The sequence below is a fragment of the Pan troglodytes genome, chromosome X, assembly GCF_028858775.2.
Source record: "Pan troglodytes isolate AG18354 chromosome X, NHGRI_mPanTro3-v2.0_pri, whole genome shotgun sequence".
Classification (NCBI taxonomy): Eukaryota; Metazoa; Chordata; class Mammalia; order Primates; family Hominidae; genus Pan; species Pan troglodytes.
Window position 1 is genome coordinate 131159195 of NC_072421.2, and position 12329 is coordinate 131171523.

General features: G+C 39.9%; 1 protein-coding gene across 1 annotated transcript in view; it reads right to left on the minus strand.

Annotated features, from left to right (window-relative positions):
* The window catches only part of GPC3 (glypican 3), a 452497-nt gene that overhangs the window by 157932 nt on the left and 282236 nt on the right, over positions 1 to 12329 (minus strand). The window contains 2 exon segments of the mRNA NM_001135737.1: positions 1426 to 1551; positions 11388 to 11521. Of these exon segments, the coding sequence (NP_001129209.1) occupies positions 1426 to 1551; positions 11388 to 11521 (260 nt within the window).

A 12329-nucleotide genomic window follows, 5' to 3' on the forward strand; every position in this document is an offset into this window, starting at 1 on the left:
TTTAATTTTTTTAATCACAAGCTATTCCTCCCACATGGAAAGCAATGGAGATTAGGAATACCAGTAGCGCACCAGAATGAAAGCTCTGCGAGGACAGGAAATTATGTCTGTTTTGTTCATTTCAACAGGCTTGGCACTTAGAAGGTGCTCAGTAAATACCTGCTGAATAAATGAATATAATGAATATATATGATTTCCTTTTCAGTGATGAGCAAATTCTTCACACATAATGATAGCATAGATTATATTAACAAATACTCGGCTGGGTGGAGTGGCTCACAGCTGTAATTTCAGCACTTTGGGAGGCCGAGGCAGGTGGATCACCCAAGATCAGGAGTTTGAGACCAGCCTGGCCAACATGGTGAAACCCCATCTATACTAAAAATACAAAAGTTAGCCAGGCATGATGGCAGGTGCCTGTAATCACAGCTACTCGGGAGGCTGAGGTGGGAGAATCACTTGATCCTGGGAGGCGGAGGTTGCAGTGAGCCAAGATCGCACCATTGTACTCCAGCCTGGGTGACAAAGTGAGACTCTGTCTCAAAAAACAAAACAAAACAAAACAAAACAAAACAAAACAAAACAAGCAAACAAACAAAACCCACAAATGCTCCATAAAATATTTCGGTAAAATTGCTCAGTGAAATGGTATTCCTCTTTCCCTCCCTTTTCTTCCTTTCTCTATCTTCATCTGTATAATGGGGGAAAATAACAGTATTCATTTCATAGGATTTTTATAAAGATAAATAATACATACAAAGCACTTAGCATGGTACTTAATATACAATTAACTCTCAATAAATGATAGCTTTCAAGATGAATGTGATTTCTTCAAATCAAATAAATAAGGACCCACATAATGAGGAGATGGAAGAATCGAAGACAAAAGAAAGTTGTTTTATGCTTTAAACTCTGTAAAATTGCCTTCAGACACAGTTCTCTATGTGTTTCAAACTTTGCAACTTCTAGGAGGGCTATAAATTATAGACATCATCTGGAATGTCATAGATGTTTTCTCTTTTTCTTGGAGAGTCTTGCTCTGTCACCCAGGCTGGAGTGCAGTGATGCGATCTCAGCTCATTGCAACCTCCACCTCCCAGGTTCAAATGATCCTTCTGCCTCAGCCTCCCCAGTAGCTGGGACTACAGGCTTGCGCCATCATGCCTGGCTAACTTTTGTATTTTTAGTAGAGCTGGGGTTTCACTGTGTTAGGCTGGTCTCGAACTCCTGACCTCAGGTGATCTGCCCACCTCAGCCTCCCAAACTGCTGGGATTACAGGCATGAGCCACCGCACCCAGCCTCATAGATTTCTCTAGAATTTTTCTGGTGAAATTAATGGAGATAGAAGACATAATTAACTTTTATATAAACATATGGCAATTATTCCTCAAATATTGCTATATGTAACTTTCAAAAAAGATCACCTCTCCACGAGTTCTTGTCCATTCCAGCAAAGGGTGTCGTTTTCCGCCACAGGGCTATGGCTGCAGATGTAGCCAGGCAAAGCACTATAGAAGCTGATGAAAGACTTCAACTTCTGAATTAGTTCCCTAAAAGAAAAACAAAACATCTGTGCATAAGAGGCAAGTAAACTCAGTATGAGAAAAGTTTAATTTCCTTATCAGCATGACAGAAAGGCTCTGCCAGGCTGATTAGAGCAATAAATGACTTTTAAAGACATTCTTGGCTACAAGGCCACAGTTTAGTTTTTTTAAAAAAATCAATAAAATGATATTAGAAAAAAAGTTGACTGCCATATAAGGTGCTGTTTCTATCAGAAGGATGATTTAATTCCAACATTCATTTTCTAAGACGTTCCACTTCCATTTTTCTTATTCAGAATGCTGTTACCTACATTTTCAAAGGTGCTGATTACAAGGTACACTGGAGCACTACATATCTTTTGGTTTCTGAGTGTAATTGGGTGCATTGATTGTAATTTACAATGCTATTACCCTAGAGATGGCCCGTTTCCATATAGGCTCTGGCTAATGGTTGCAGATCAGAATTGCAGGGTGCTCAGAACAGTATAAGCTCTATGAAATTCTCCTGGCAATACAGTCAGAGCAACTCACATCTGCCAGAAGAGGAAGGTTTCTTTGTTATTTGTATATTGTGGCTCCTGTGAGGGAGAGGGAGCAGGGTGGGGGACAATTCTAGTATATTTTATTATTTATTTGCTTTTGTTTTTGTGCTACATATAATAAGACAAGTGTGTGTGTGTGTGTGTGTGTGTGTGTGACAGAGAGAGAAAGAGAGAGTGACAGAGAGAGAGAATATATTATGTCTGCAATTGTATGTAAACACATACACATATACCAGAAAAATTTCAGGTCTGTTATCTCATTTCAGATGTACATGGATACACAAAGTAATATGCCTTAGACTGGAGAGAAGTGGATATGTTTAAAAAGAAATATTAAAATATCTATGTAATAGATGTACAGTGGTAAATAAACAAAGATAAAACACACTTTATTTTCTAAAGCAATGTTACTGGTAGAAAATTAAAGCATCCTTCACATCCAAATGTACCTTATGTCTATACTAAGTTTTTGGAGACTCTATTCAGGGAATTTTCTGGCAGTGGAGTAATTATTCAATATTGTCTCCAGGCTAAGAATGGACTGGCCTGATGTACAGGCCTCTATAGGAACTAGAGGCCTGAATATCATTTGGACACTGGTAGAATTCCTTAGCCCAGAAATGCCTTCTGGGAGCTGTTCTCAGATCTGGCCAAATGAGGAAGACTGGTGAAAATATCCTCTTGGACTTAATCCGATTCTTCATTTTATTACTCTATGGTTTAAGATGGCTTGTCCTCACCAAAACTCATGTGGAGGTGTGGTCCCCAAGGTGGCAGTGTTGGGAGGTGGTGCCTTTTAGAGGTGAAAATGGACTTATGTCTGCCTTGCAAGCCTGGGTTGGTTCTCCAGGGATTGGATTAGTTACCAGGAGAGCAGTTGTTATAAAGTGAGACTGCCTTTCATATTTGTCCTTTTCACTTGTGCTCAGTTCCCTTTCCTTTTCTCCACCATGTTTTCACACAGTATGAGGCCTTCTAAATGAAGGCCTCACAAGATGAGACCGCCTAATCTTGAACTTCCCAGCCTAATAAATAAACCTCTTTTCTTGATAAATCATCCAGTCTTAGGAATTCTGTTACAGCAACATAAAACAAACTAGGACAATTACCATAAAACTCTTCATTTCAACTAATGATTTAAGAGGCGGGGGAGGGAGAGAAAGGGCTCTCAGCATAGATTCACAAAGGCTTGGGTCACTGCAAAGCCAAGGTGATGGACAGAACAACTCAAGAAAGGTTGTTGGGACATATTTAACTTCTGATACCCACAAGTCACTTCCTGTTATGCCTGTACCCCCTACCCCACAGCCTACCCCTGGTGTCTGAGCACCATCAATCTCCAAAAAGAAGAGGCTCAATACAGAGCTCTGAAAATAAAAGTCAACATTATAGTTCCTCATAGAAGAAAAAGATGGGTTCAATTAACAGCTAATAGGAGAGATGTTCTGTTTTACAAGGTAATAATACAGTTCCCAAGAGTGGAAGCTGAAAGAGTAAAGGCTGAGTCTAAGTAATTCCCCCCACTCCATAAGGAAATGGAATATGGCCATTAGTCTACGAGAAACAATGGCCCTCTCTTAAAGGAAAGAGTTTCCCTTAGGCCTCTCCCTACCTCCAAACCCCCTCTCACTAACACCGCACATGGCAAGAAAAATTGAACCCATGCAAGGCCTTCCATTTTGATTTCCATAGAAGTTAAAAAAAAACCAAAAAACAAACAAAAAAAAAACCACCCTGAACTTCTCCCAACCCTTGCAGTTTTCTTGGTGGATCATAAAGATTATTGACAATTTGAAGAAGATCAAGATGAGGTTCGATCTAAATGTCAAGAGCATGAGGGGCTGCAATAAACATAAGACCTCCCACTTTAGTATAGAAAGATATTACCTGGAAGGGTCAAGATAAAAGTCTAAGAAAACCACAAAGAATGTGAATATATTAGTCTGTTCTCACATCGCTATGAAGAAATACCCGACTGGGTAATTTATAAAGAAAAGCCAGCTCTGCATGGCTGGGGAGGCCTCAGGAAACTCACAATTATGGCAGAAGTGGAAGCAAACGTGTCCTTCTTCACATGGTGGCAGGAAGGAGAAAAATGAGTTCCAAGCAAAGGGGGAAGCCCCTTATGAATCCATCAGATCTTGTGAGAACTAATTTACTATCATGAGAACAGGATGGGGGAACCACCTCCATGATTCAATTATCTCCACCTGGTTGGGGAATGATAGCTAAAGGGTACAGAGTTTCTTCCTGAAGTGATGAAAATGTTCCAAAATCTACTGTGATGATGGTTGCATAACTCTGCGGATATACTAAGAACAATTGAATTATACACTTTAAATGGATAGATTGTATGGTATGTGGATTAAATCTCAATAAAGCTGTTACCCCTGCCCCTAAAAAGAAAGGGTAGAGAAGAGGTGAGAAATATGTCTTAGAGAAAGAGAGGGTTCTCTAGTATGGGGAGGGATGCCCCTTGGAAGAATGAAAACAGACAGGGAGGAGAGTTGGGAAAAGCCAGGCTGGATGCAAATAAAATAAACACATAGGTGGTGAGGGAAGAAAAGAGAAATTTGTAAAAGCTGCAGCTTCAGTGCCGCACCAGCTGTAAACAGTTCAAATATATTCTTCCTCCATCTTCTAAAATAAAGTATTTTGTTTTCTTTCTCATTGTAAAAGAAATATATGTTCACTATGGAGAATTTAGAAAATAAAGAAAGATAGAAAGGGAAAAAAATTCATGGTCCCACCAGACACAGATAATCACTGTTAATATTTCAATGTAGTTTGTTCTAGATTTTTCTCTTGAGTAAAGTTTTACATTTATTTCTTTAAAACCTATTCTTCTTGATAGGCTTGTTCTCTGAGTTCTTTTTGGTTCTTAGTGTGTATTATCTCCATTAGAATCCACTTAGAATCCAAGGTAGATTTGACTACAAGAACCTCAGAATTAAATAAATCCTGGTTCTCAACTAATTCCCAGGCCCTGTGGGATGAGACAGGGAGAACAAAGAGTAGATCTCCAGCACAGTTCTCAAACTGGTCAATATCTTAGAGTCCCAAAGGACAGTGTTACGGTGAAGACCATTCCTTTATGGAAAACCTTCTGAATTACTGTGAGAAAATACATCTTGGTCTCTAAAAGAAACTGATTATTGAAAATAAGTGCAGACATACTGTTTTGGAGGGTAGGGAAGAAGACTTCAGAAACTGTTGGAGAGTTAATGAGTTTTTCAAAGGACAGCAACAACAGGTGATAATGTCCTCTGACACTACAGCAGCAGAGTTACAAGAGTAGTTTACCTCCTACCAAGTTTACTGGGCCTCTCTCATCTCTCCTCTTCTTTGTCTCTTCCTGTCATTCCTTTCTAAACTTGTTCCAGCACAGGAATTAAGCATATTTTAATCTTTTCTTAAATAAAGGTTTATATTCCTCTGCTTATAGTTGTAAAAGAGGAGTTGAATATTTCTATTTTTCTCTTTAAAGAAAGACACATGAAACTAAGTGACATGTTAATTACCCATGTATGACACAGTCCAGATTTTTTTCCTTTGTGCTAGTAGCCCATGACAGACAACAAAAGAATCTCCACCTGTGAACTAAGACAGTCTGCTCAACTGAATTGTTCCTAGGGGAAAAAAAAAGAGGATAGAAAGTTTGGACAATTCGTTGCCTGGGATGGGAAAAACAATTTGATTGAAGGGAATGTTCTTTGATTGTAATTCCACTTTATTCTAATACATAAATGTCAAACATAGCATTGACATACAAAAATTCTGATGCCTACAGCTCTCAGTTAGACAAATCCAACATTTGCTTACGACAGCCTGCTCAGGAAAAAGTCTCTTCATAGAGGTTTCCATTCAATGTGTTAAATGTGGAACTAAAGGATAGGGCCCCTTTGCACGCACGAGCCATTTTCAAATATGGCAGCTGGGTGCACGTGATCTTCCCTGGAGGGCTTCCATCATCCTGAAGAGGATCATCCCTTCCCTTCTTTGGTTGCAGGGGAGGAGATTGCCTTTGCTTTCTTGCAATGATTTGCTTGGGCAGGCATCAAAGCAGCACTAATTGGAAATCACTGCAAGTAAAAACAGCCTTTCATCCCTGACTGCAGACCTGGAACTTTTTCCTTTATTATTAAGGTTCGTTTTTTTCTCTTCATGTAAAGTAATATGAGCTTATTATTTTTAAAAGTTGACAATGCAAAAAAGTACCTAAACTAAAATAACGAAAATTGGAATGATGTAAGATCATGCCTAATTCTGCTGGAGAGAGCCTTTCACAGTTTAATCCCAAACTAGAGCTTTCTACCATTCTAAAGACTTGCCCATACTTTTTCTCATAGTGTTCCCTTTGCCCAGAACGCCCTCCTTTCCTTCCTCAATCTGCTGAGCTTGTTTGAACTTATCCTTCAGGCTGAGCTCAAAAGTTACCTTTTCCAAGAAGTCTTTCTTAATGCTCCGAGGAGAGGGGCTATCTTCCCCATCTGTGACACTGCCACTCTTTTGCACCTAGCTCTGATTTGGCACTCACCCCCCAATGTATGGAAATTATTCATTTGCATGTCTCCCTCCCTAACTAAGCTAGGTGCTCCTCCATTCCTCAGAGCCTAACCCTTACACAATGTGAAGCATAGAGATGGTGTTGACAAATGTTGAAAGAAGTAGAGGCCTATTTAGGGCAGAATGACTTGTACCAGATCCAGAACTCGTTGATTCACTCAGGACATACTTTGTTGTTTTGTTCAGAGTGGGTGGGAGTAGGCATTGATTTTGGACTAGGGGAGCTGAGGTCAGCTTTTGTTCTTTTCTTTCTAGGTCATTTACTAGTGTCACCTGATCCGTTGCCGCTTTAGACCAAGTCAGAGGGGAAGGAGAGGAGGGGGAGCACAGGAAGGAGAAGGCTGGAATATGTAGATATAATTTCACAAGGGTGGAGGGAACTGTGTGACTTTCTCACAAGTTAGCAGTTGGGCCAGAAGCTTGGTATCTGTAGATGCAAGATGGACTATTCAACCATAGATTCGGCATTTGAACAATGGAAAAATATTGTTCATGTACTCAACCAAACAGTACATTGTGGCAAGGTAAACAGTATCATAAGGGAAGCAGTGAAGTAGACATTCGGAAGGGCAAAGAAGGGAGAAGCTGACAACTGAGATGTGCCAAAAATATGAAAGCTAGAAGGGGCAGTGAAGATCTGATTTCTTCTATTCTGATTGTACTAGTTGTGCATCTTGTTCTCCACTCACTGTTTTAAATCTATGACAGATATTTTCAATACTTATCCCTTAAAGGAACACTGAGTCCCACACATAGACCACCAGTTCAGTATCAAATCGCCTTGAAATTGAACTAAGCTATTTCTAAGATTAGCTGTGTGTTGCAAACTACCCAGTTGGGGGCAGACAAAACAAACAGATGACTTCTGAATACTACCAAAGGAATTCATTGTGTGTTGTTATTTTAATAAGGCAAAGGGCTTTTCAACTCATGATCAGATTCAGACAGCTCGCTCACAACCTCCACAGACTGAATACTACAATAGGGTTCCTTTGCAATTATCATATTTTTAACCACAGAGGACGGAGCTTGGGCATGGGCATGAGGAGAGCTAGAGGCACATATATTTTTCTGGACAGTGTGAAATGCTGTGCAGAACATACTGAGAGATTTATAGAGGTACTAACACTGCAAAAACAAACCCTCTTAATAACATCAGATTGCAGGGGGCAGTGCATTTAGCAAGAGATCATCTTAATTCCCACTTCTCCTCTCTCCCTAAAAGGGGTTACAATGCCTATTTGAGGGAGTTAAATAAAATCAGATACTCTCCTGTTGTTTCGTTTTCTTCTTCTGCCAGAGAATTCACAAAGAAAGGCTCCATCTCAGATTCTAATGCTTCAGTTTCAAAAAAAGTGAGTAACATCATTGGGCAGGCTCGATCTCCTAACACCAAAGAAGCTCTGCCTGACCATCATTTACTCAACTCTACAGGCTTTGTCAGTTTTTCTTACTATCCTTTCTTTTCCTTGGAGGATGAATCTAGGCCACATGTGGTGGCTCACGAGAATGGCTTTAACCTGGGAGGCATAGGTCACAGTGAGCTGAGATCGCGCCACTGCACTCCAGCCTGGGTGACAGAGCGAGACTCAGTCTCAGAAATACATGTATATGAATCTAAACAAAGTACCAAGTCCAGTGCCCAGCCAAAATCTCATTTATCAATTTCTTCTTTCCCTGGAGGAATCAACACACATACAGCTGTCCCCACTAAGGTGAAAGGGAATGAGTTCCCCAGAGCCCAAGATAGAAGTTATAGCAACAGGCCTGGGTAACCTCCTACTTATAAATGTGTCTAGGTTGGCAGAGTAATCTCAAAATGGGACTGAGTGGGTGTGTTAATTTTGAAAAAGCTCTGCATGTGATTCGGCTACAAATTCATATACCACGTCCTCCATGAAGCCTCAAGGTTCTGTCTTTCCCTGTAGGCTGCCTCTGTACTCTGGACATTCTTTTGCTTTAGCACTTAAAAAGCTGTTTTCGAATTATTTGTACTTAAGTCTATTTCCCCATTAAACTGAGCTGGAGAGCATAGATTGTGTCTTTGTATTTTCAGTGCCTAGTATACATTTTGGTACTTAACAAGTGTTTACTAAATTTTCGCTGAATTGAATAAAGATACACCCCACCCACACACACATATAGAGTAAGTCCTCACTTAATGTCATTTATAGGTTCTTGGAAACTGAAACTTAAAGTGAAACAATGTACAGCAGGTCCTCGAATAACGTGGTTTCATTCAACATCGTTTTGTTATAATGGTGATGAGGAAAAAATTGGTTTTGTTATATGTTGTTTTGCTTAAAATTGCAGTTTTTAAGAACTTACAGACACAGTTAAGTGAGGATTTTCTATCTATCTATCTATCTATCTATCTGTCTATCTATCTATCTATCTATCTATCTATCTATCTATCTATCATCTTCACTTCAGTCAAATATGGAAGGGGTTGCCACTAGTTAAAGGTCAATGCCTTAGATGAACTGAAGTTTATTCCTAAGGTGGTTCAGTCCAAGAGTAAATGCAAAGGAGAAAAATGGACAAAGGACAGGCAGGTGCAAAAGAGGGCCTTAATAAATGGCCTAAAAGACAAAAATTTTCCAAAGAACCCCTATGCTATAGCAGAATGGCTCTCAAACATTTTGATGTTGGGAGCCCTGAAGTAGTTTTGAAATACATCCACAAACGCCTTGATTCTCCTCCCTTCAAGAGGTGGAGCTTCATTTCCTCCCTCTCCTTGAGTGTGGATTAGAATTAGTGGCTCACTGGCTGGGTGCAGTGGCTCACGCCTGTAATCCCAGCATTTTGGGAGGCTGAGGCAGGTGGATCACCTGAGGTCAAGAGTTTGAGATCAGCCTGGCCAGCATGGTGAAACCCTGTCTCTACTAAAAATACAAAAATTAGCCAGGCATGGTGGTGGGCGCCTGTAATCCCAGCTACTCAGGAGGCTGAGGCAGGAGAATTGCTTGAACACAGGAGGTGGAGGTTGCAGTGAGCTGAGATGGCGCCATTGCACTCCAGCCTGGGTGACAGATCAAGACTCTGTCTCAAAAAACAAAACAAAACAAAAAACCACAAAGAATTAGTGGCTCACTTCTGACAAATCAAATATGCCCAAACTGATGGTGTGTCACTTTAAAGACTAGGCCATAAAAGACACTATAGCTTTCTCCTTGCTGTCTTCCATGGATCACTTATTGTGGGGTAGCCAGCTGCCATGTCCTGAGGCTACTCATATGGTCCATACGGTGAGGAACTGAGACCTCCTTCCAACAACCAGCACTAACTTGTTACACTTGTAAGTGAGCCACCACTTTGGAAGTTGGTCCTCCAGACTCCATCAACATTTTGAATGACTGCAGCCTCAGGATCCCAAAGAGCTTTTGTTTATATGATATATATTTATCGATATTTACTGTTTTAGAAATTTTTAAAAATTTTAAAGTTATTATTAATTTGAAACTAGCAATTGTGGACCCATTACATGTTAATATAAATATTAATAACATTTTATGACAACAGTGAGAAAAATGGTATCATTTTTCATTTTTGCAAGCTGTCTCTACTGTCTGGCTTGATAGGGGATAGGTAGATTCTCCTATTGACTTCTGCATTTAATATGTTGCAATAAATTGTTTTGTTTGAAGTATATGAACAATATCCAGCTTCACACAAATATGTAATTAGCAAAAGGAACATCTCATAGGTGCCCTGAAAGCGTCACTGGGACTCCCAGCAGTCCTGGAATCACATTTTAAAATAGCTGCTACAGGGAAACTAGGAATCCATTAGATTGAAAGTCAACAAAAGAGAAGAAATGAGGACTTTCTGAAATGCTTCAGTGGGGGAACTCTGTCAAGCTGCATTACTGCCTTCTTTCATCCTAAATTGTATCAGATCACGCTAAGAATTACCATCTCAGAAACCCCTATAGGAAAATGAGAGGAATGAAATAGTTTAGCCCAAATCTGGGATGTTATTTAATTCCTTTCTTCATTTTCTATCTATAGGCCAATGTCACCTAACCCCCTCAAGGTCAATAGGAACAACTCATGTCTAGCTATTCTTGAGCCAGTGGCAGGGCTGGCTACATGTGCAGTCTTTTCAGGTAGGGCACTTCTTCTAGAATTGTATTGGGCTTTTGATCCAATTTCTACCCCTTTATTGTAATCAAAAAAATAGAATGGGGATAGAGGGAACCTGGATCAGGGGAGAATGGATGAAGAGAATAAGAAACAAACGTGGATTTTGTCCCCTGACTGTTGTTTTAAGAACCAGGAACCAGATCCTTCATTTTATCATTTTTAAAAGGTGTGTAAAGTGTGCAGTGTCTGTGTATATACATGAATGTGTCTCACCAGCTTCTCTCTGGTGAATTTAACTCTGACTCACTGTTAATAATGGGAAAAGCTACAAAGCAAGCCAAGGAATCGTGAGACCAGATTGTAAGCAGAAACAATTTTGCTTAATCAATAAAAGATCTTGAATAGGGAAGTCCTTTCCACACATGTTGCTGTACTAGATATTTATGAACAGTAAATTTACATTTAAATATGCCTTGGATATAATATCATCTTTTTTTAAACATTGACAGATGATAAAATTTAATTAATCAAGCACTCTACTCAGAAGAACTAAATAACATGTATTTAAGAAGTTTCACTCTAGTGGTTTTTGACCTTAAAATACAATTGTTAATTGTATTGTGGAATAAAGAAAAAAGAAACCTCTCACCTTCTTCGGCTGGATAAGGTTTCTTCATGTTCTACACGAGCAACTTTTAATACTTTCTTGTCAATAAAGAGATCTTCAGGATAATAAGCAGATCTATATTGGCGTTGTTGAGAATGGGCACATAACTTGCCAATCTGAAAAAAGAAATGCAATATAATTATATGATACTTGTGCAGATATGATAGTAGAAACAAATTCTGAAAGGCACTTCAATTTCTTCCCCCAATTTTAAATAGCAGAACAAAGCTATGACTAGAGTCAAAAAAGGTGATAAGCTTGTAAGACAAAGAACCACTGGTGGAAAGAAGGCTGGAGACGGGGAATGGGGGCCCCATTCTAAGTACAGCCTATTCAGAGATTTCCTAAGATAAAAAATGGCTTTTTTTCTATAGTGAAGTATACATTTGAGAGGACTGTCAACGCAGGCCTCACGCTATTGATACCTTTCAATGGCACTTAGTATTAATACGTATGAAGAAGTTCACAAAAGGGAATTGCAAAATTTAGGAAGAACTGGCGCAGAAGATGGGGGTTGTGTAGCCAGTTAATAGAAGAGCAGCCTCCCAAGCACAGAGTGCTCCCAATTTCTATGAGTATTTTTTTATAAGACCCAAGATAAGGTACTCTGATAAAAAGCATGATTGCTCATCTGGATTTCCTAAAAATACCCAAGGGAAGAAGGCAAGTCAACCAATCAGTAGCCAGCGACAGGCAGCTCACACCTGTAATTCCAGCACTTCGGGAGGCTGAGGCAAGAGGATCACTTGTGGCCAGGAGTTCAAAGCCAGCCTGGGCAACGCAGCAAGACCCAGTCTCTGCAAAAAATAAAAAATTAGCCAGGCATGGTGGCGTACACCTGTAGTCCCAGCTACTCAGGAGGCTGAGGTGGGAGGATCGTTTGAGCCTGGGAGGTCAAGGCTGCAGTGAGCCATGATTGTGCCA